Source organism: Colias philodice, chromosome 7 (genome assembly GCF_061535455.1).
Source record: "Colias philodice isolate Cphi_HAF_F1 chromosome 7, ilColPhil1 Martin Lab GWU primary, whole genome shotgun sequence".
Classification (NCBI taxonomy): domain Eukaryota; kingdom Metazoa; phylum Arthropoda; class Insecta; order Lepidoptera; family Pieridae; genus Colias; species Colias philodice.
Genome location: NC_143092.1, coordinates 6,655,383 through 6,679,934, shown reverse-complemented (window position 1 = coordinate 6,679,934; position 24,552 = coordinate 6,655,383). Strand labels below are relative to the sequence as shown.

The 24,552-nt window shown below is 31.6% G+C and overlaps 2 protein-coding genes across 6 annotated transcripts in view; both read left to right on the top strand.

The window, feature by feature from the left end:
- ASPP (Ankyrin-repeat, SH3-domain, and Proline-rich-region containing Protein) overlaps positions 1 to 24,552 on the top strand; it is a 215,893-nt gene that overhangs the window by 136,833 nt on the left and 54,508 nt on the right. The gene's annotated exons all lie outside the window — the stretch shown is intronic.
- On the top strand, positions 11,074 to 22,308 carry LOC149487128 (uncharacterized). The gene is made up of 2 exons (XM_089697406.1): positions 11,074 to 12,647; positions 21,399 to 22,308. The coding sequence occupies exon 2, from the start codon at positions 21,471 to 21,473 to the stop codon at positions 22,182 to 22,184; it is 714 nt and encodes a 237-aa protein (XP_089553532.1). The 5' UTR covers positions 11,074 to 12,647; positions 21,399 to 21,470; the 3' UTR covers positions 22,185 to 22,308.

Sequence of the window (24,552 nt, the reverse complement as noted above, 5' to 3'; positions counted from 1 at the left end):
TTTAACGCAGTTATTGACTTGTACTGTTTTTACTGCATATGCCAATTGAAAGCAAGCTCTTGTTTTACTTTCTTTTAGTTGGCAATGAGATTTGAGAAGTCGGTATTGTTATTTTATATACATTGACCAAGCATTGACCTATAATTATTATCTAAGTAAGTGTTGGTAAGTTAAAGTTCAAGTGGGAATAGCTTTAGCTCCTCGTCACCGATTAAAATAAATAAGTGAAACACGCATTTTAAATCTCTTACGGAACTTTACTTTTTATTATAACGAAATAATATAATATTTCACCTTCTATATTTTTTACTCGTTTCTTGTAAAATGCAAAAACAATTATTTATGATAGCATTATACCGCCAAGCTTCCTTGAACTGTACCGCACTGATCGGAGTAAAGACGGACAGGTGCACAAGCAATTCATCGGTTTTTTCATGCCACACCGGACCGTAAAAAATCGGAATGCCGGACAGTAAAATTCCTTGTAGTGCACAAGCGCCCTTATACCATGTAGCCGTAGGTTGTACCACGTGACGTCGAATGGTGCAATTCTATTGGTCGATATTTGGGTCGGAAAAATAATCATTAATATTCAAAATATAAACCGAATTGACAATTATTTAAAACTTAAACATATCTAGATAATAATAAACATAATTCTTCTGGGAAGTAGTGACCAACGCTGTGTTTTTTTAATTATCATAATATTATGACTGATAAGGAGAGGTTTAGGATATGAAATAGTAAATATCTACCTTCAGCAATTAATATCACGAAGCACTTAAATATAAACAAACAGTAAGTACGTTCTTGACAAAATTTTACCACATATAATACTCATAGGTACATATTCGTCGCTTTTAATTATGTTTATGTAAATATTTGCTGATTCAAACACGTCCTTATTAAGATATGAACTTTACTTCATAGTTTTGTAAATATTACGTTATAGGTGATTACAAGATACTTCTTTGATCTTTCTTTAAATGCTAATTAAGATTAATAACAAATATTATTAAAATTACAAGATATTTTTACTTCTGTCTGGTTTTAAATAAATACTTCGAATTATCACAGTTTTATTTACATAAAATCTTGTTCAATTCCGAAATATAAACTCGTGAAAAGCCAACAAACTATTCGTGTAAGAAGTTGATTTTGTTAAAGCAATCTTCAACACAACCGCTTCAATAAAACATTTTCATTTAAATGCGCCATTTACGCCAATCCTTAGAATTGAACGACCGCAGATCTATTTACTTCCTTTTTCATTGAATCAATCTTGTACACTTTATTGCACGTATAAGATTCTAATCGTGGGGACACGTTTGCAGTATTTAACATTTATTTTTCATATTTTTGTGCAGTCAGTATTCGAGCTTTCTTATAAGATTAATGATCAAATTTAAAACTGCTGATGTTCATAAAAGTTAACCATTAAGATGCAAGTCCGTGAAGACTGAAGAACTGCGTATGCAGCGTTATTTTTAAATCGCTACACAATAGTGTTTATTTTCTTTATTTAGGGTAAACATTAGATCATAGCCCTATAAATATAATCATTGCAATCTGAACTGAAATTCGTCTAACAGTTGTGATGGAGCCCACGAATAGGAAGCATTCGCAAGAGGTATTTATTAATTCATTTAACAGTTTTATTTATCACATCAACTTAATAATAATTACTAAAAATATTCATTTTGGTGACATTTTATATTTTAAACCTTATTTTCACACTCATAAGGCGTCTTTAAGTGAAGTCCCGTGTCCCCTAGTGGGGTAAGGGGCAGATGCATTATTCATACATCTGTTTCACTGATCGATTTTCTTTAGGGACAAGTAGGTGATCAGCCTTCTGTGTCCTGCCAGACCGAGATATTTTTTTTCTTCGTCTCCACCGGGAATCGAACCCAGGACCCCTCAGTTCTACGCTCACGCGTCAACCACTGTACCAAGAAGGCGTCTTTACGATTGTCCTATTTAATTTTCATTAAACATCCAATTTGTTCAAACGATATTCAAATATGTATGTAAATGTATTAATACGGCTCACGGGGTTTAATAACTCCGATACTCCTGCTGTAAATTTTATTACTAGGTGGGTAATTAACAAGATCCATGTTTAAGGCATTTATGTAATAAATAACATATATATTACATAAATGTAACGGCCCTTTTGTTGATCGTAGTAGGTACCCATAGGAAATTTTATTATGAAAAATAGACTTTCAGAAAGAGGAATTGAATTCGTTACGATGTTGGTGATTTGTTATTAGGTATATGTATTTATAAAGAAGTTTATAAAGTAGAAAATTTTTAGTCAATTGTTTGTGATGAATAAAGGTGTTATTATGAATTCATTATTAACTAAGTGAGTTTTATTGATCACAAGCACCCATGCGTCATTAGAAACAGTACATATAATATTTTATATGTAGTTTATGTACACTTTGGTTTGATTTTGAATAGAACGAATATAAGTATATGCAAATAAATCAATCGCTTGAAATAAGAAAGATTTTACTAAAAATAGGTACATTTTCTGAATATAAACTTTTAAGTTTCTTAGTATATATTGATGTATATTTTATGTGTACATACTCTACCGTTATTATGTAAATAATACTAAGTAATGGACACGCATGCTAACGACATATCGCCTTTTAGCAACTGCAGTACGAAAATACTTGTTACTTGTTACCGCAATGCATTAGTTGTATAGTGTATATACATTTGCAAGTTAAAATATTTATGAATGGACGTAAATAAATTCCGTATAAAATGCATACGTAACGACTAATATAGAAACGTTATAATTAATAGTAAATCTTTAGTTTTAAAACACGTTTTATCTAACCTATTTAGAAATTTGAACAAAAAGAACATGTATAATAGCTAGTAAAATAAGAAAATGATTGCAATAAACCTTTTATAAATGTCTGTTATTGTTTATAATAGTTAGTTATTTATCAAGATATGGAAAGCTGTTACATAACTGCGACGAAGAATGATATGAGAGGAGAAACTCTTTATTATAATTCACCGTAATCAAAACAGAAAAGTTTTCAGAAAACAAATTAATATTCATATTAATTTAAATAGAATTTCAAAAATATTTCAGTGAAATTTATGTTTCGTGTTCGACTTCTAGGAATACGTGTTTACTATATTAGTTTAACGAGGTTTTAGTGGAAGTCAGGAAAATTTACAATGGTCGTAAAAATATGTTACATATTTTATTATTTCTAACCAACAAACTTTATTTATACAAATCCCAGATATAGAGGTTTACCTCGTCCCACTAATAGAGGTAATTCAGTGCCAAAGTGTTGGGACCTCAGCATGAGTTCCAGTTATGGAGGTTTCTCACTTATCCAGGTCCCACTTAACCAAGTTTGACTGTATAAGTAAGAATTCAACATAATTCATAACTAATTTACACTTACCTTAGGCACTTATCTAGACCAAGCTTTCTTACAGAAAATAATTCATGTTAAAATTTCGTAAAAATAAATGAACTAAATAATGAAACAAGCACGATTTTGTGTTAAATTAAAAACGAGAAACACAATAGTAACAAGAATACTAATATCATTCCGTAACAAGGCATTATTTGGGATAAATATTCGATTCATTAATAAACTGTTTCGGGGAAGATCGTTACATTATTGCTTTATTGGCAATAAACAGTGTCGTATATTGGCTGTTTATTGTCATTTAATTAAAAGCAGATACACAGAACAGTGAAAATTTGCAGTGTTTTCCTCAGAGACGACTTATCACTTTAATTATTTGGATCAGATTCCCAGCGGCGCAGTTACATCCTCTATACTGCAATGGTTAAATTATTAATTTTGTTTATTTGTTATGCATTCCACTTAATTTACATATTATATTCAAAAGTAGGTTATCAAAGTAATATTATATATTATATAGAGTATCGTATAACATTAAAAATTCAGTACAGAACAATATGTTTTATTTTTAGTAATAAATGTTGTGATGGTAAAAATATAAGTAACTATACGTATACAGAAAACGATACACAGCTTTTACGAATACAGTTATATGTTACCCGCGGATCTATCCTATTTGTGCAAGCACATAGATTTTTCTGAGAACAGACTAGAAAGTGGTCTTGTTAGTTGATCAATTGTAAATCGCTTTTCAATTGAACCCTTTGAACAAGCTTTCAATCAAACTGAGGCAATAAAAACCAATAGTAGAATAGTCACTTTGTGTAGCGGTTAATTGATCAAGTGCATTCGTGAAAACGATTCTTTAGTCTTTTGGATTATCATCCTGAAATTGAAGTGAAACACTTTAGGCGCGTTGAGAGTAAAATTACAAAGTCGTTTCATGGCAATACCGACATGTCATGGAGTAACGACGATTTTGGTATCTTTGAATTTGGACAAAAAAGTTTCACTTCTGACACGCTATTTTTAATGCACTAAACTAACATTTTACTTAACCTTTTCTAAATTTATCTATAGTGTCTGAACGGATTATAAATACGAAATTCGACGCGTATTACTGTGTTTACAATACATCACACTTAGTTGGGGATTATCCGAAGCTCTGTTTAAGAAGATACATCGAAGGCTTACTAGCCCATACTCATATTACGTGTATAAATGTGAAACTCGATAAATGTTTGTTTTTCTTTTATGCGGGATATTTCAGCGATATAACATAACATGTTTGCGTCCGTACTCCTAGCCCAAAATATTTATGTATTAATTTAGTTTTGTTATTAATTTGCATATAAAATATATCTATATAATGTAGATTGTTAAGCAGTTTTGGTAAAATCTGTTATCTATTTTAAAGTGAAACTTTTATTACATCGTCTCAAACTTTTTGGTCTGTGTAGCGCATGTCGCGTGACGGTCGGCTGCCGAGTAGGTATAAAGCAGTGTTCGGAACCGTTCGAACAGTTTCACTTTTACCGTGGTTTCATAAAACCACACAACATTTTTTTTGTAACCTTGAAGTAATTTTTATCTTTATGAATTAAAGACATGAAAAGTATGAAAGTATGAACTGTATATAAACTATACAAACTACATTATTTATTGTAATATAAATAAATGAACAGTTACTCAAAACGAATCTCAACTCAGTTTAGTATCATAAAACACAATACATCGGAAAATGTCACATACAATCAACCCACGACACTAGGTCAAGAAAAATCAAGCGCGAAATGAGTCGGGCATCCGATGGAATGAGTGATCGCAGGTGCTAATGTGTTTCTTGCGGCAGCTGTTTCGATAAGCGCATAAATGGCATACTGATGACATTTTAATAGTGCTCCATAAACACTATCGCGCCGGGATTACTGGGGAATTGAATTTTGGAAACAATAAAGAGGTTGCGGATTTTGGTGGACTACATTTTGGAGAGAAACAAAGGTGGATTAGAACTGCTTTCGATTTTAGAATATTAATGCAATCTTTTTTTTATTTAACATTAACTTTAGTAGTTGTAGTATTACTATTAGGTCATAAATCGATATAATTGATGGGAAACACCCATGAAACGATCGACTCTAGGTAGTAATTCGTATTCATTTTAGTATGTAGTTTCTTGAGAGTAAATCAAACATTTTCTTCTTATTAACTAAATAAAGCACAGTTATAAATTATCATAATGGAAATGCTCATGGCACGAATACGAAAATATTCCGTTTTGTCCTATATCCGACCACACCTGCACTCGGTCATAAATCGCAATTAACACACCTATACCATACTCCTATGTTCAGGTTCTAGGTATTACGTGCCTCAAATTACCCACCCGTTAGCTAATGCTAGATTTTCTGCTAATTTCGCCACGTTTTCTGGGAAGCTGCGAATTTTGGTCTAACTTTCGAAATTAGAGAAATGGAAAGCTATATCACATTGTTATTAGTGATTGTTTTTCTTATAGTTTCAAACTGCATCTATTTGTAAATTTGCTTTTCTAAATATGTAACATTAAACCTAAATATCTAACAAACTCACTCCATTCCCTCTCCACGTTAAGAAGTATATTTACAAAAAGAATAATACCTATATTTTTCAACAATATTCTTTCCTCTCTTGATTATTTTACGAACTCCCATCTCACAAAGTGAGGTTTTACGGACAAATTAATCGAAGCGCGATGGTATCTAAGCCTAATCCTTAAAGCGCGTTTGATGGAAAAAATATCCTGAAAGTAATATCCTTGTGGCTCTTTTATATTATTGAAGGGTCCATATTACAATGATACTTTGAAACATAATTACGTAATTCTGAATAATTTATTACAAATATTCCAGTTTCGTTGAAAGCGCTGTAAGCGTGAATAGATTTTGATAATTATAATTTATTTGTATAATTAATAAAAAAAAATATTAAAACTCAATAGGTATATTATTCTAATCTTCATATATTTTGTTAATTCAACTAGAAATCGTAGAACAGGAAAGACACAAGTCTGCGTAAAAGAAGCTGAATATCCTGAAAATTAGATAGGTAATCTGGAAAATGTGACGTTAATAAATCATATCTGTAATCTGTTGTATGATCCTTTTTATAGATAAATACAATTGAATTGAAAGTTAAAATATTATCCTGTTCATGAAATTGTTAAGTCTTCGATTAACACATATTGTATCGTCTTAAAATATAGCCATTAGAACCCTACAAAAGAAAATGGTAACGCACGCAGGTGGAGTCAGATCTAGTAATGATTTATAACAATAAGTTACACGTATGGCGGACATAAATTGGTTAGAGCATGAAATTCAATTGTATAGAGGTCCTACCATTTCGTTGATAGGATTAAAATTCCTCGCATATCGTTACGTTCAATAAAGGATCTTCGGATTTGTGGGCATATTTTATTTAGGAATCTTCGAATATTTGTGGTAGATTTGTCGTTTGGATTTATACAGATTTTAACGCGGTTTCTCCGTTTGCTTTTGTTACATGATTTATTTATATTAAATGGAATATTGGCGATTGGGTTTTAACGGATTTATTTTTAATGTGCGACGAAAATTTTATGTTGGTGTTACTAGGTACGTAGTGGATTGTCCATAACACCGACGATTGAACGAAATAAAAACTGAAACGACGTAGGGGACATAGTTCGAACTATTAAAAGTAGTATTTTGTGTTTCTTCAAAATAATTTTCCATATAGAATTCTTTTAATGTTAAATGAAGAGGGGTTGTGAATAATGAAATTAAATAATAATTACTTATTTGTATCACTTATATCTACATTGTTGATGATCGAATAGCTAGATTATATAAATAAAACGGATAAGAAATTACTGAGTGGTTGGGTATCAGGTTCTATGTGGTTTATCTTCAGTACTTTTGGAAAGTTTAAAACTACGTCTAAGTGTTATTGAATCCTTTTAAGGACTCCTGTGACTCCACTTATCTATAGATAGGGTTGTCAATTGTCTTAATATTAAATTAGATTGTAATTAAAGGTTTAGAATTGTTTTTTTTATGTAGTTAAGATTGTTTACTTAACTACGTACGTACCTACTTTTTAAAACTTCAAGCATTTAGAACGCTTATTTTTCCTAAATTGATTAATGTTGTATAGATAGCAATATTAAACAACTTTCGACTCAATACTTAAATATGTGCCAGTAAATAATTATAATTTAAATACTTCGATAGGTATTATACAAATATTGTATGCATTTCCATAAACTTTACTTTTGTATTTTTTTACGTTCATTTTAAAGTTAACATGACCCTGTGTATATTCTGTTAAGTGGTCGATACGACGCCTGGTTTCCATAAACTTCTTGATAAGGGTTAAGAAGGACCTGTTTCTGACATTTTCGAGATTTTTCAAATAGTTTCAACTAATACGGTACTACCATATGAGATTACGGTTTATACACGCTTTGCTTAAACTCTAAGATTAACAGTTACGGATGAATTTGTGATTGAAAATGTGTATTAAAATGATTAAGCAGTGTCATAAATGGTTTCTATTGTACCTATAATAAATGATATGTACTTGCTTTATATGAAAGAATTACGAAATACGCATGCTTTATGGGCATACCTATAAATTTACGCTTTGTAAATAATATAAAATATATCTAAATGAGAGAAATCGTTTGGAATTCTTAAAATCTTTCTCACATATGTTAGCGGCATAGCTTAAGATCTTAATGCATTTTGCGAGGTCGTTTACAAACGAAACAAAAAACGAAAGACGGGTCAAAGGGGAGGAGCCACCCTAATGTAGATTTCGAGCTCAAACACTTTTATGAAGCAGTTAATTTTTTGCATGTTTTTGGAAAGCTTTCAAAATGTCTTATCTCGGTCGTGTTTTAATAAATGTGTTAATTAGGCTTACTTGACATTTTTTTACGTGTAATTTAATTCAATTTTGGAATATAACCAACCTACCTACCTACCTATGTTTTGTAAATTTTTTTTTTTGATAGAATGTAGCTTTAGTTTCAAAATTCTGTCTCATAATAAAAAAATAAGATCTACCTATGATCTACCTACCTATAAATTGCAAAGGGCCACACTTAATTTTTCAAACTTGTACGTTTCTTTTGTATGAAGTCGAAAAGTAATACTGCCTAGTTTTCTTATTGAACTTTTTAGGTGTTACAGGTGTACCTTGGTAGGTTTAAATCATGTTATTAAATGAACATCAACATAAAGAATAATGATACTCGTATATAGAATCATGTGCATCTTGAAATTGGAATCGTATTCAAGGAATTCGATTCTCGACCTTGACAGTCAAGTTTGAATTCACAACACATTTACAATTTGATACGAATGAAACAAAGATAAAATTATGTGTCACAAATAAGTGCTTTTATTCTACCTATCGTTAAAAATGGTACAGTACCTACTACCTTATCTATGATTCCGGCTACATTAGTAATTTTACTTGGAATTGGCAGTACAAGCCTGCGTCTCGCAGATAACGATTTTAAATGAGAAGAATCGTACTAAACAAAATCCTTAAAAGACAAAACTTAACCTTCACCAGTCTACATTCCTTTTCCTACTTTAGTGTTTACATTTGAGCATAAATACCAACGCAATCTGTTACATGTCGACCAACCCTTGACGCGACCATTAAGCAAACGGGTCACAACTCGCGTGATATCCCAATGTTTGCAGCTCATTACAAGACATACCGCTCCTTGCCGTTTCCGAGGCATTGCCTTCGCGCCCTTTTCCAGAATTATCCCTGCACAAACAAGTCTACAGTTCGCCAAATAAACACTGGCAATTTGATTAAACGGAAGGTTAAATACACGTGAATTTGCCACTTGTAATTGGTTATACGTTTAATTCTATTTTGACCGTGTTTGGTGTTATCGAATATTATATGACCTGGTTTATAGTAATTCTAGATAAATTATAATGCGATATATTTACTATGAAACATGTTAATAAGTTTAATTTAAATAGGATATAATTCACATAAACATTAAAACCTTTGTTACTTGTTTTTCCTCCAGAAAATTTTACCCCGATGTCTAATTTTATTGTACGGCACTTTCTTTACTAATTTTTGAACCCGTACGATAGCCTAAATACACACACTTATTCTATACTAGCTTTCCGCCCGCGGCTTCGCCCGCGTTTTCAAAGAAAAACCCGTTCCCGTAGGATTTCCGGGATAAAACCTATCCTATGTCCTTTCTCGGGTATCAAAATATCTCTATACCAAATCTCATGCAAATTGGTTCAGTAGTTAAGGCGTGATTGAGTAACAGACAGACAGACAGAGTTACTTTCGCATTTATAATATTAGAATGGATTAATAAATTTTGTCTACAAAACAATATTCGCATACTTTCCACGCAAATATTTAATTAACACCGAATAGATACTTAATAAATCTCTTGCGGATATAAAGTTAACAAAACCGAATTCTTCATAGCAAAAAGTAATGTTCAAAGGGCTGTTTACAAGTTCCGAAGTAAACAACCAAACTTATTTCAAAGTAGTCCTTTGAAATCCCTGAAGGTTTGTCTATTGGTCCATTGAACGTTGTAAGTCTTATATTGAATAAAAATACGACATTGTTACGTCGAAAATTAATGGAATAAGGTAAATAGAATGAAGCCTGATTAAATGAGGGTGCTCATTATAAACTTTTGAAGCAAAAGCTTGTTAGATAAGGGCAATGACTAATTCAATGTTTAAATTGAATACAATTTTTGAATTACTTTTCAACCTTTGAAAGATAAAAATTTTCAGTATCGATAAAAGTTTTAAATATTCCCTGATTCACAATAAAAAGAATAGGGTTCAGTCAAAATAAGGCAATTTAAATTTATGTTATAACTTACTTTGGATATGACGATGATAAGGCAATATAGCTTCCAAAAATTGCGGAACGAATATTTGTCCAGAGTTCACATACCATTTCATATGTTTAATAATTATTATTAACAAAAAAGTAAACCGCTCTCAAAAGATATCCCCTATATATGTTAAAGAATTAGACCGAATTTAAATGGGACACGGAGGTGAGATTTCAAATAAAAGAAAGAATTATCAAAATCGGTTTACCCCATCGACATTTCTGAAACTAAACTAAAAATACAGTTGAATTGAACTTCCTGCTTATTTTCGAGACTGTTGAAATTGTTTAAAGTAATTTATTTTGATTCTTACGGAAAAGGTCGCTTGGTATAACACAGTCCAGTTTTTACGTCTTCACTTAGTTGATTATCCAAGTAAGTTAGTATAAAGTAGCGCTCGTCTAGACATAATGTGAGACAATATGAGGGTCGCAAGGAATGAGGATAATTTTACTTGAAGGGCACTTTCTTACCGGCCCGGATTATACGGCCTTTAAGACATCGTTCAACGTAATAAATGGCAATTAATATACGTCCATGTTACGGGCTTCATGACGAAAGTTATAATCAGGATTGTAAAATACATGTTATAATGATTAGTTCACACCGAGGTATCGTATATGTGACGGTCTAAATATTATATGGTTATTTTGGCACTATTCCGTATCTAATCCTATCCATTTTTATGCTTTTGGGTGTATTGTTGAGTTTTCGTTGAGATAATCTACATTTTTCAATCGTATTTATAATTGTACCCATATAACTACGCGTAATAGAACTGTATATTTTTCCTCAATGAATGCGTGTTATGTGTCACATCAACCATGTTTTCTAAACGCGCCAACGACCGGAACAGTTTACCTCAAACAATATATATAAGTAGGTTATGTATAAATATAGATTTAAGGTATTTATAAGCTAACATTTTTAACCACCATATTTTTGTTACAGGTAATTACAGCATTACTCCCACTATAACTCCATACTGAGTAATTGTTAAAGTTAAAAATATTATATTTCAATCAACTTTCGTAGTATCGATATCCATTAGTATTATTACAACGTGCCTACACTCAACCTCAATTTATAGTAAGGTCACGAAATTTACGACAGGTGTAAATAAAGACATGCCACAAATACCTCAACGAATATGGCGTTCAGGTCGACGCGATTTACTGGCGGTCCACAAACTTCATAATAACATACTTTATGCATCGATAAAGCCCTTATCTCGGAGCACCCTTTCTCAATACTACATTCTTGAGAAAGATAGCATTGCAATAAAAGTGAACGTCGACCTTCCGATGGGGATCTTACAGTCGTTTATTCTAGTTCATCTCCCGAGGAATTATCAGATTTACGATCAGGTGTGGGCGCCCGTTGCGTCTTCCATTCAGCTTGCACAAAGTGGGACACCTCTGTAACGGCCTGCAAATAAATACGTTCCCTTTCTGTATTTAAAAGCCGCAACATTATTGCCATGTCATCTTCGCACAAATGAGGTTGCTTATTTTCAATTTCAACTGTGCCGACGGATATTATTTCCATAACAAGTGACGTAATCATCCTCCACAAAATCATTCGTGCAAAAGTATTCAAACACTAACGACATACGTGCTCCAGTATTATTCAAACAGAATTCAAAACTTCCCTACGTTCGTTGTTCTGTGACAGTTACAACGTTGCCATCGCTCGAATTCGCAACTCACCTAAAACTTAAACGTCGACAATCAAGGAATTCTTGGAATGGAAGGACTATATAAAGAGATTAAATCGTAAGGTAATGTTTGTTTTTCTATCACTTCTCGATATTTTCTCAAGTGAAAAATTCATTTCGATGCAAAGTCCTTCAATCCGACTATTTTGAATGAAATATTCGTTGCGCTGCAATATCGGAAGCCGGCGGATATAAGAGAATCTCAAGTGGATTTTGAGTTACGCAATACCGCTCTTTGCAAATATTTTCAAATTATTATTCCTTATTCACTTCGAACACGAAATAGTTTGGCGATAAGCGAATTCCAGGATAACGGAGCAGGTAGTTGTCGCCCGTTATGAGACCAGAAATTTCTAAAAGTCAAGTGGGCAGTTATAGGAACTTGCTTACGACTTAGAATTCTTTTGTCATTTTTTGTTCTTTGTGCATTAAGTGAAGAGGGTTGGGGTCGGGGGCAGGTACCGAGCTTTCATAGTGAAGTAAGCCGGAGCCGGTCGCGCTAGTTCAGTAGCTTTCAACCCTCCAAAGGGGACGGTTGATTGCTTTTGAGCTTGGAATTTCGCGTGCCGCGTGCCGACCGGTAAAGTGAAGTTTTAGTTCAATAAATTGTTAAGCGAATTTACTTCGCTCTGATAATATATCTGGAAATCATTGTTTTCTGTTAGAAGACGTAAACAAAATGAAGTAAAGAAGATAAATCGTGATAGTTTATAAACGTGGTTAATTATAAAAAATGTTAAATTTAATTATTTAATGATTCTATATTCTGTATGTGTGTATAGAATTGTTATCAATGACAGCTATTTCGATCATATGGGTACGGATTGAACGGGAAGTTGTTACTAGACCTTGAGCCTAAACGGATTCGGGTTAAAGTTTATTTTTCCGTGTATCGTTTGTTTTTCGAGTGTTAACAGGTATTTATACAGACTCTATTCATACGTTCTCCACATGCGACCTCTTAAATATTTATGGTCAATAGTTTGAAACGAACCGTGAATGCGGTATTGTGAGTTCATAAGCTTCGTTTTTCCTATAAAAACTTTACAAAGTAAATTTCATGGTAGTAACGTGAGCTTAGAAGTTAGAATTACCTCTCCAACACCTATTTACCGCAGTTACCTTATTTAGAATGTATGGTTACAAATATTATTCATCTATTTATTAAATATTCATTAGGTGCTGTATAGGTACAATCACAAATTCATATTTGAATACCAATTCAAATTAATTTGATTATGATACTGCGAGCGCAATATTAAATTTCATTAACCTAACATAATATAGATATAGGTATCCCTATATACCTATTTGAAAAGTTTCAACTTGTTGATAATTTTTTTAATGTTCTGTCTAAAATAAACTAATTCTAAATTTCAATCGTCTTCATTTGGTTTTACTCAATACATTTATGTGAAAATCTATTTTAAATGTATACCTACGAGTATAAAAGTTAAAGGTATATTATGAAACATGTTAAAAATAATACAAAATAAAAATATGCATGTTTTAATCCAATCAAGTGCACACTATGATTCCATTTTTCCATTGACTAAGTAATGTTCTTTTAGTATATTACAGCAGAAACTGTGTCAAACATATTGCACCCTTAATTTTCCGTAAAGCAAACTTTTACAAAGCAAAAACATTATTCTCGTTGTGCTTTTGTTTATCTTCTTGAGAAAAGAGTAAATTAACCCATTTACGTGGAATTTTAGAAAAATGTTAAGTCTTTTAAAACAAACCGTCCTACTCGTTATCTTTAAACATTTTGCAATGGTATAAATAGCAGTGTAAAGTATAATTTCTATTAGAATATTGTTCATGATTCAGAGGATAGCATATAATAAGCCATCTTTACTATAAGGTGTTTTCCGTAGCTAAGGAATGAAATAAATACAATATATAATATCTATAAACTGACAACGATATTGAACAATAAAATCATGTTGAATATTGTTTTCATTTTTACTAAAGGAAAAAAGACAGACAAAATCAGTCCGATTAACCGTTAAGAATCTTAAATTTCAATAGTCAATATATACAATAAATTAAATAAATAATCTCTTATTACGCAAATTAATACAATCAGTAAGCAAATATTGAATATAATAAAAAAATGTCTCCACAACGTCAATTAATTTTAATGACTCGTTAGTATTTAATACTAGATTTCCGCCCGCGGCTTTGCCCGCGTTTTCAAAGGAAAACCCGCATAGTTCCCGTTCCCGTGGGATTTCCGGGATAAAACCTATCCTATGTGTTAATCCAAGTTACCCTCTATATGTGTGCTAAATTTCATTGTAATCGGTTCAGTAGTTTTTACGTGAAAGAGTAACAAACATCCATACATCCATACATCCATACAAACTTTCGCCTTTATAATAGTATTAAGATTTCAATAACTTATTTGTCTATGTTATTCCATTGAGCTTTCACATGGCACAAGCCCCATACAGAACCTTTACGATTGGGAGTGGCCGTTTATTGGGAACAAAGCATGACCTAATGCCTCCAGTGGAATGGATAATTAGCTAAATTGATTGGAGGCTTAATACTGAATTATTTATTCCATAGTTATGACACTAGACCGTTGTAATGTTAATTATTATTAGAGCTTTACTAAATGTTTTAATTGACCTTGAACTTTGAATTTAAATAATCGTTAATTGAGTAAGAAGTTCGAAACGTAATGTAGGTACGTAATAATAGGTAAATATAGTAGGAGATTTTTATGAAAGTATAAAACAAATTACAATTTTATTACGTGTTAACTTTTTAACAACAATTGAAGTAACTTCGAATAGTCCTCACAAATTCTAACAAGACTTAATGTAATTTACAGGATACCTTTGGAAATGTATAAATTAAAAATTAAGTGTTGCCAGGTTTAGTTACAAAGGGAATAGAAACAATTTCCCGTTGCACCTCAGATTGAAATAAACACTGAATATTTCATTAATAAACTTGAAACTTTGCTAAGCTGACCATTAAAATTATATTAAAACAGTTTGAAGTAAGAATTCGACTTTAATATGAGTAAAACTGTTAGCTCTAAACGTAGCTAAATGCAAGATGTTTGAGCTTTCCATAAAAATGTTTAGTATCTATAAAAGTCTAATTAATTGTTTTGTTCTTAAGATTTATTGGTCTTAAATACCTTAGAAGGTATTATGAACTAGAGTTCAGCACACATTGTAGCGCCGCGTGAAATTTGTTTAATTGATTTTCTCTTTATTTTATTTAAATATTTCATGTCCAACATTTCTTCTTCAAAATAGTCATAACATACGACTCTAAAGGTACACTGTTGCCTTAATAGTATTAACACGCTATTTATACGTAGCTTTATTGAAAGCACAAACTGTCAATACAATTCAAGGAGCATCCGGTAATTTTTCCAAAGGTGGGTTATAGTTCTTGACACCCGTGGAAGCAATCTTCTATTGGATTAACATAAAAGGGGAGTTCATTCACGTTCGTGTTCACCTTGACAGGATGAATACTTGTGAATGGTTTTATCAATATAAAAGGAAAAGCCTTTGTTTCGTCCCGAACGTTTGTACTATTTTCCTTGTGCGATGTAATACGAAGTTTTCGGTATATTGTTCCGCGAGACGGAGAATTTATGTTGATTGGCTACTATTTTGACGCGGCACGACTTCTTTTGCTAGCAGTTTTTGTATAAATTTTTTGTAATTTTAGTCAATATTATTTTTGCAAAAGCCAAAGCTGAGCTCTTTAAAGTGACATACGATTTAAATTTATAATTTTCTGGAATGGGAAGTAAATTCTGAACAAATCTTCACGAGACTAACAGCACGATTGCAAACAGATACATTTAAAAGCTTTTATGACGTAAAATTTCTATCACGTACGATTCACGATATATTTCATGAAGTGTAGAATTTAAAGATGAAATTTACGGTCCTTCGATAAACGACGAAAGTAGCCACAAATCAACTTAATGTTACATAGACAGAGCATTTATTTAGCGGGCAACCCTTAATCTTCATAACAACACAATCAAGACGACGGAGTTCCCAAAACTAATTCTGTCCGAGATGACATAGGGGAAGTTTCTCGCCGACAATAATTTACTCACGATTCAGCCATCAACTTCTATTGTTTGAATTATTTCATTGGTACTAAGTAATTAAAAGGCAATTAGACTCACTGAAGTGCGAAGTGATAAATGATTTGTGTTTATTTATTGTTCGTTTTAATGCAGTGTAGTTAGTTACACGGTAACATTATCACAGTCTCAGTCTCATTACAGACTTGTCACATTATCTAAGTTAAATATTTTTCTTTAGAATTAAATACAATTTGATCAGTCGCTCTGTGGCATTTTATCAAAACTCTGCGACATATTTCCAAAGAATATTGCCAAGAAATTTCAAGTCAAAATATTGAATAAACAATAGAAACCCTGTCATGCGAGAAATGCTGAATTCTTGGGTACAAATACAATATGTTAGCATGAAACATTGATGTCATATTCAACATGATAGACTGGGGTAGAAGCCTTTGAAAATAATGAAAAGATAAAAAAAATCGCAGTCGGATGAAACCCATTAGAAAAGGAGGGGAATATGATAAAAATGTAAGGAAAAATAAATTACGGTCAATCCGAGTTCGGGAAGCGGGAGGGGGGAGCTTTTAAGAGAAAAAAATGGTTTCTCTCGATTTCCGACAAAACTACAAGTCCTATAGAAAAAAGTTCAATGGCAAAGTTGTAGGTAATTAAAAGTTCTACAACTTTTATATTCACAATTTTTTCACATAACCTAAAAATTTAGGTGAAAAATTCAAAAAACCAAGTTTTTGGTCTTTTATTTCTATCTACTTCAAAATTTATTTTTTTTCTACGAAATTTGGTGGAAACTTACTTTATTATGTCCCAAATACACTGTAATTTATTTGATTGAAAATATTTATTTTTTCGCCTTATTTTGAATTAATACCAAAAAAACAACCTAATTTTCAATCGAAAAGTCACCCGTCAAAATATCAGCTTTTTTCAAAAACTTGGGGTGCCTTTTATTCATTGAAATCTCTACTTTCATATGGTGTAAAAAAAATAAACACCACCATAGTAAATGTTCTCAGGAAATGCATACAAACAGTCTGAAAATTAGCTTTTACTAAATCAGGCACACTTCTCGAACTACCTGAAATGTTTTTATCGACATCATTTTGCTTTTGAATATGCTGTAAAATATTAAACTTAGAACAGATAATTATTTTTCTTTTGAAATATTACCGAAAAGCCGATACAAGAGAAGATATAGAGTTCAAGAAGTGCGCCTGATTTTGTAAAAGCTAATTTTCAGACTGTTTGTATGCATTTCCTGAGAACATTTACTATGGTGGTGTTTATTTTTTTTACACCATATGAAAGTAGAGATTTCAATGAATAAAAGGCACCCCAAGTTTTTGAAAAAAGCTGATATTTTGACGGGTGACTTTTCGATTGAAAATTAGGTTGTTTTTTTGGTATTAATTCAAAATAAGGCGAAAAAATAAATATTTTCAATCAAATAAATTACAGTGTATTTGGGACATAATAAAGTAAGTTTCCACCAAATTTCGTAGAAAAAAAAATAAATTTTGAAGTAGATAGAAATAAAAGACCAAAAACTTGGTTTTTTGAATTTTTCACCTAAATTTTTAGGTTATGTGAAAAAATTGTGAATATAAAAGTTGTAGAACTTTTAATTACCTACAACTTTGCCATTGAACTTTTTTCTATAGGACTTGTAGTTTTGTCGGAAATCGAGAGAAACCATTTTTTTCTCTTAAAAGCTCCCCCCTCCCGCTTCCCGAACTCGGATTGACCGTAATTTATTTTTCCTTACATTTTTATCATATTCCCCTCCTTTTCTAATGGGTTTCATCCGACTGCGATTTTTTTTTGTTTCAAAAATTATCTACTCTAGTCTATGACAAGACGAATGCACATGAATTAATTTCACTCAGACCCTTGTATCCACGCAGAGTATTATATCCAATATTGTCTCATTCCTGTCTCTAACTCCACACTGAACCCTAATTACCCCAATTAACACGTTAATTGCTACACAAAGCTTATTTATCCAAGATTCATGTAAAAGCTAAGTTTCTTAGACACGATTCGCAATTTCGCAGACTTGAATGTAAATAACGTAGCATTGAATTTTATGTTTAACTTTTTGAGAGGGAAATGAGGATAATGTTCGGATTAGCTGAGGATTTAGAGTTTAAATTTGACGTAAAAGTAATCGAAAGAGGCTTAGATATCGCCTGTTTATGACACGAGTTTTTTACTCATCTTTCTTTTTTAATACTCTTTGATTGAGTCGATGAATACGTTGATAATACAGCTAAGAAGTATAGATACTATACCGAATGTAGGTATAATTTAAGTATTCATATTAACAGTTTGATACACTTTTTAGGATATGAATGACTACTTTTATTTTTTATTTTTTGAAAGTGACCAAACTTTCAAGATATTATATTAAAACAATTTTTGTCGACTACATTGTAATTCAAAAACGTGATTCTCACGGTATCTGTCGGTAATAAGCAAAGAAAAACCGCCAACAAAATTAATTTTCAGTAACCGCGGTTGTCGTTTATTGTACTCATTTAGTTTAAACTTTGACACTTCTACATAATTCTATGTTTACAAGATCCATTACAGATTATACTCAGATAAATATTCAAAATAATAAATATAGGTTAATTATATTCCGGGAGGTACCCGAACAATTTTATCTGCCATGTCTGCCTTGATCCGTGACATTTCTTCCATAAAATTTTTCACTAAAATGCTTGAATGAAATTGAATTTCAATATTTCCCTATAAACATTTGAATTACTATAATTGAACGTCAGATTCTTTCTTAATTGGGTGGCGTTGATGCTTTTATGCGCATAAATATTTCATGAAAACGATTCTTGCCGTTCTGCACTACGTAGTTCTTCCTTATAGATCATTATCCCTCTGACTGCTGATCATTTGATAAAGGATTAATGTTCCATCCAGATAATTGATTTTGATTTCTGTTGCGATGCTCATAAGGTTTATTATCCTATTAACTGGATGTATATTGCTTTGCTTGCATCGCGACATTAAGACCAAGAGTTGGAATGTCGCATCGTTTTGCAATGAAATCCTGAAGTCGGCGTTGCGTAAATAAAAATCGCGAAATGAACGTATTAATTAGGTATAGTGTAATTAGTGTACCTACTCTTTTCATAGACTGATTTTCACAAATTAAAACACCAGAACAATATTGTTTCAATAAGAAGCAAAATAATTTATATAATTTTAACAATACGTGCCAAATGCTTTAATGCCATGAAAGTAACCCCCTATTAAATAAATGGAACTCAATTTTAAACGAACCGACAGGTAATGTGGATTTACAAGAATTGGATTCTTTCTTCATTGAGTTCGTTATGCATTATTTATTTACTTACCTGAATTATTTATCCTCCTATTTCAGTTTTCGAGAAAACGTGCTAACGAATCTTATAATGAAATTCGTCGACATTTTCCCATTTATTTGTGATACACCGAGGGTGACATTCTTGTTAACCACAGCGATGGTGCTCATGAAATATATCGGAAGCGCCTCGAGGATTAGATCTGAGATTAAATTTTGTGCTGCTTCACTGTTCGTCTCAGCTTGAAAATTTCCTCTTAATTGAAATTTTATTTTTATCGCCTTATCGCTTTTCTTTAATCGCATTTTGTGCGACTTCTCAGCGCTCCATTGCAATTACTTTTCTGCATTTCATCATTACCTTAGCAAACACGTGATATTTGCTTTTCCTTTCATGTAAATACTCTGTTTTATGCAGGAAAAAATGGAAAATCAAATACGTAACTTTTGTAATTTCTCGCAGATGTAACATCTGCTCCGATGTATGAATAAAATTCATTTTATAACTTCGACTCGAGCGTAATGAAACGGTTGAAATCGAAGTTGACTTTACCAAGTAATAAAATCCTTTATTTCAACACAATAACTTCAATTAAGTGAACTGGGTTGAAAATTTAACTTCTAAGAGGATTTTCAAGAGTTAGGCACAGTTTGGTTAGTTATAAAAACGTTTTCCAAGGAACGTGAATTGGGATATTTCAAGATTGGTGATTTAATAGTCGAAAAGCATTATTATTTGTCAAGATATTAAAGGCAGAGTATTAAATGCTTCTGTATTTTAATTGCATTTTAACGAAGCAAAAATGGTTAAATATATCTAATTAATTTATTTGTTAATTACTTTTCGTTTTGGTTTGAGTTTGAATTATATACTGTAGTTAAGGATTACGTTGTTATGTACAGAATATTAAAATGTTCAAAGAGAATTTTATGTTATTTCACAAAGATAATTTTAGAGAAGCTTTTAAGACTAATTGCACGCCTGCTTCACGGAACTATGAAATTTTTTATTCAATTTCATTTGAAGTTTTTAATTTAATAATATTTTAATAAGTTCTTTGCAAAACCTCCTTAACATAACTGAGTCTGTGTTGGTTGATGGTTGGAATTCCTTTGCCAATTTACTGACATCAATAGTAATTTAAAATCTTATAGATATTTAACGTTAAAATGAAGATTTATAATACTTTTCATTTACATGTCCTAACGTATACAAGTCTTCTTAATAATACCGTAACTGTATCAACATAAAACTGGTTACAACATCTGAATAAAATTAATAAAACACATAATATTTTATTTCATTTAAATTCGCATTGCTCTCTTACTTATTCAAATGAAACTTTACTGGCGTAGTTGTTAAAAATATATAAAAGTGTACTTTTACTTATCAATTGAATGAAAGCCATTCATAGTATGTAATATAAAGTAGGTATATTACCTGTTCGTTGGGTTTTTATTAAACTTCATCGACATTTTCATTTCCATTTAAAGCTTTAAAAGTACTTTTGGTGAAGCTTTTTATGTCCGTAATGACTTCCAGCTTTAATTATATTTTATTCGCAAACTGAGCAAATGTAAAGAAAGTAAACATTAAGGTATAAATAATAAAACTGGAACGTTAGAAAATCGTACAAATAAAACGTCTAAGAAAATACACATGGTAACTTCGCAATATGTCCTTTTGTAGTTCTTAGTAAAACGTTTTCTATTTTTATTTCAAAATAATGTGGGCAATAAGGCACAAAAGACAAGTTTAATATCAGTATAAACGTCGACCTCTGCGAGCATTCGCGATATATTACCTCGAACAACTTGAATATCGTGTACAATTCATATCTTTTGCTGCTGGTCTACTTACCTGTCATAAATTTCAATGTTACCATGGTTTCCAGATATATTAGCTAACAGTATGGAATAAAAACAATAAATATGTGAGTGCTAAAGTAATAAATGACGTAGTGAAAATGTTAGCTTGTGTGTGTCAACCAACGGAGACAGCCTTGTTGTTTAAAGGAGGACCGCCGGTAACAATGGGACCACTCGGAGCCAACAGAAATCGTAACAACACAACCGACGTTATGAAAACATTGAATATGATACCAAAGTCAGTTCGTAGTCTCAACGACAACGCTAAAGAGAGTTCCAACTCTATGACATCGTTGCCGACACACGTAGATTCACCTAGTAATCTTCTTAACCTTAGAAAAATAGAACGTAAAGCTAAATCCACAAAAATTTTAGTAAATCCGGTTTGCTCAGATAGCATCGGTACAAGTGACGACAGCCCGTCGAAATCTAACTCGAAATGGAAAGGAAGGAAAAAACGGCTCAAGAACAAATGTACAAAGAGTTCGAAAGATGACAGTGATGAAGCAATCAGCAGGAACGAAGATAAGGAGAAGGAAAAATCTATAAGTTGTTTTAAAATCAAGAGCCGGGATGATAAACGTACGAACGATGACAGCAAATTAGGTAGAGAAAATTGTGCGAATGAAAACGCTAGTAACTTAATGAACGCCCAACCAGATCTAATAAATCATTCTAGTAATAACAGTAAGGAGAGATTGGTTGATGAATCTACGATGACGGATAATGCGCTTTTAAAGAGCGACCAGGTGGACGCTGAAAAGACTGATAGCTGTACTCTTGTTAAGAGGAACGAGGTAAGCTTTTCATGAGTACCTAATTATTATTAGCGTGCAACAGAATGCAATGCATGCAAGAGATTTTCTTTCATACCTTCCATTTATGTTTTGTATATGTAAATGTATGTACTTATCAGAAATCCGTTTTCCCTTTAACTGTTCAATTACAAAAAGTAGAATGATTAATAATTTATTAAGAATTATATTTCGCCTTATAAATTTATATAATTTACAAGGCGACTTTTTACCGAATAACAATTTAAATAGAGAAATAGAGAAATACAGGTCATACTAAAACGCATCTTGTAAACAAACTTTTATAATATTTCACGCTGATTAAACATAAGGTAGTTAAAAATACTATTATTCGTCTTATCGTATCTATATATTGATGAAATAGATTATGCTTTATACATCCTTATCCTATCTCCTTAGTCAGTGAATGCATGTTCAATCTTATAGAGAATTGAGTTCATTATCAGAAGGATTCCGTTCGCGTCAGACTGCGGTTCAATCTCTATGCTAATGAGCCCCTCAGACATTCCAAATACAATTCTTTATTCCTTGTCATTCTATTATTTCTATTAAGGTAATTATTATGTTACGTTTTATAGTAATACAAAAATAATTCAATGAAATTTTAAAAAGTATTAAAAGCAAAGAATTCTAGCTCATTAAAGAAACGTTTGCTTGAAATATACGAATTGTTTTTAAAATATGTTGGCTGTTTCATTGCCACGTTAACGGAAATTTAATTTTCTTTTACTTTTTATAGCCTAGAATGTTCTCATTATGGGACTATAAACGTTTGAAATTTGCAACGACGAAATAACGAAGTTACAGTGTAGTGGTCCAGCAAAATGGGTTAACACCAATATAGGCGCTAGAAACTGTTAGTAAATATTAATTTGGAAAATCCAAAAGTGCACGCCTCATAATTTTTTTTTTTAATAAATATTTATTAATTATTATTTTTGTTTATTTAATAACAATTAAACCACATCGAATCAGACCTTGAAAAATGAAAGGGTTCTATTCCTGAGCATACTCAAGCGTAAGAGAAAAAAAAAGACTCGATTAGTAAAGTATTTCGGTCGCTATCGTGTTAACAAGAAAAAGGATCCGCACATACAGACACACGGACGTCCAAGACAGAACTTTTTTAAACTGTTTTTTAACTAGTTTAAATAACAAAAATGACATCAAAAATATCATGAACGTTAAAAATAGTGTTTTTTCTTAATATGTGTGTGTATGTATTATCTTACAAGTGCAATGTATGATACATAAAGACATTTTAAGTTTGAAAAATCAGATGTTTTGCGCGAAGTGGCAGTACGCTTCGCTTATGAGGCGTGCAATAAACATCTAAAGTGTTTTTGCAAAGTCGTTTAAAATAATATTTAGATTCAAATCCTAAATTAATGCTAGGTAATTGAAATAACATTTTTCTATTAAGTTATATTTTTTCTTTAATTACACGATATTCGATTTGAAAAGTTTATGTATAAATAAAATGCTTTTGATTACTTTCAACGCACTGATTCATTATTTGCACGACGAGAAAATTGTTATTTATTTACGTGCTTTCGTTATATAAGCCAAGGTTGGGTTAATCAAGCACTAGTGTCATAGTAACAGCGGCAAAGCTGTGACTGTTTATTTTTTATGCTCCCCTAACATTGAAAAGTAAAAGCCATTCTGAGGAAAACGCGCAGTCACCTTTCTTTGAGGAATTGTGAAAAGAAAACGAGTAGCGATGAGTGTGTACGACGTTGTAGCGTTTATAGGTCGGCGTTGTCAATGTAGCTTTGTCGATTATTTCCTATAGATTGCTATTATTATAATAGATTGAATGATGGGTCAGTATATTGTAGTGTTGATAAGAGATTTAAGGAAATGTACGAAGTTTTCTGTAGGTTTTGTGTGGCTTGTAATGCGGTTGTTTAATTGACTAATAATAAAGCTTTTGAGTTAACCAATGAACTTCCTGAATTGGTTAATTATATTGTGAAGCAGAGAAGTGTTAATGCGAATTTAAATTGTATATATGAGACCAGTTTCTGATTGAAATTAACTTCAAAAATAATAACTTTGGAAAGATAAAAGTATAATTTAATTCACAATAAACGAGCACATTTATTATTCTAAAAATTACTTTAATTTTGAGAAGCATTTTATGCAAAATTTTGAAATGTGTTCTACGTTTTCCTAAGAAAAAGACAGAGCTCGGAAAAACGGTATCCTAATACTTAATTATAGTCACGTACTTCACAGTACTTTAAAGAGCCATCATTTTAGCGAATTGTTATTTTATATAATTTTATTTATTATATATTCATAGGTATATAATTGCAGGGATCGAAATTGGTTGAGCAAGAACTTGGTTCATACAGGGGGA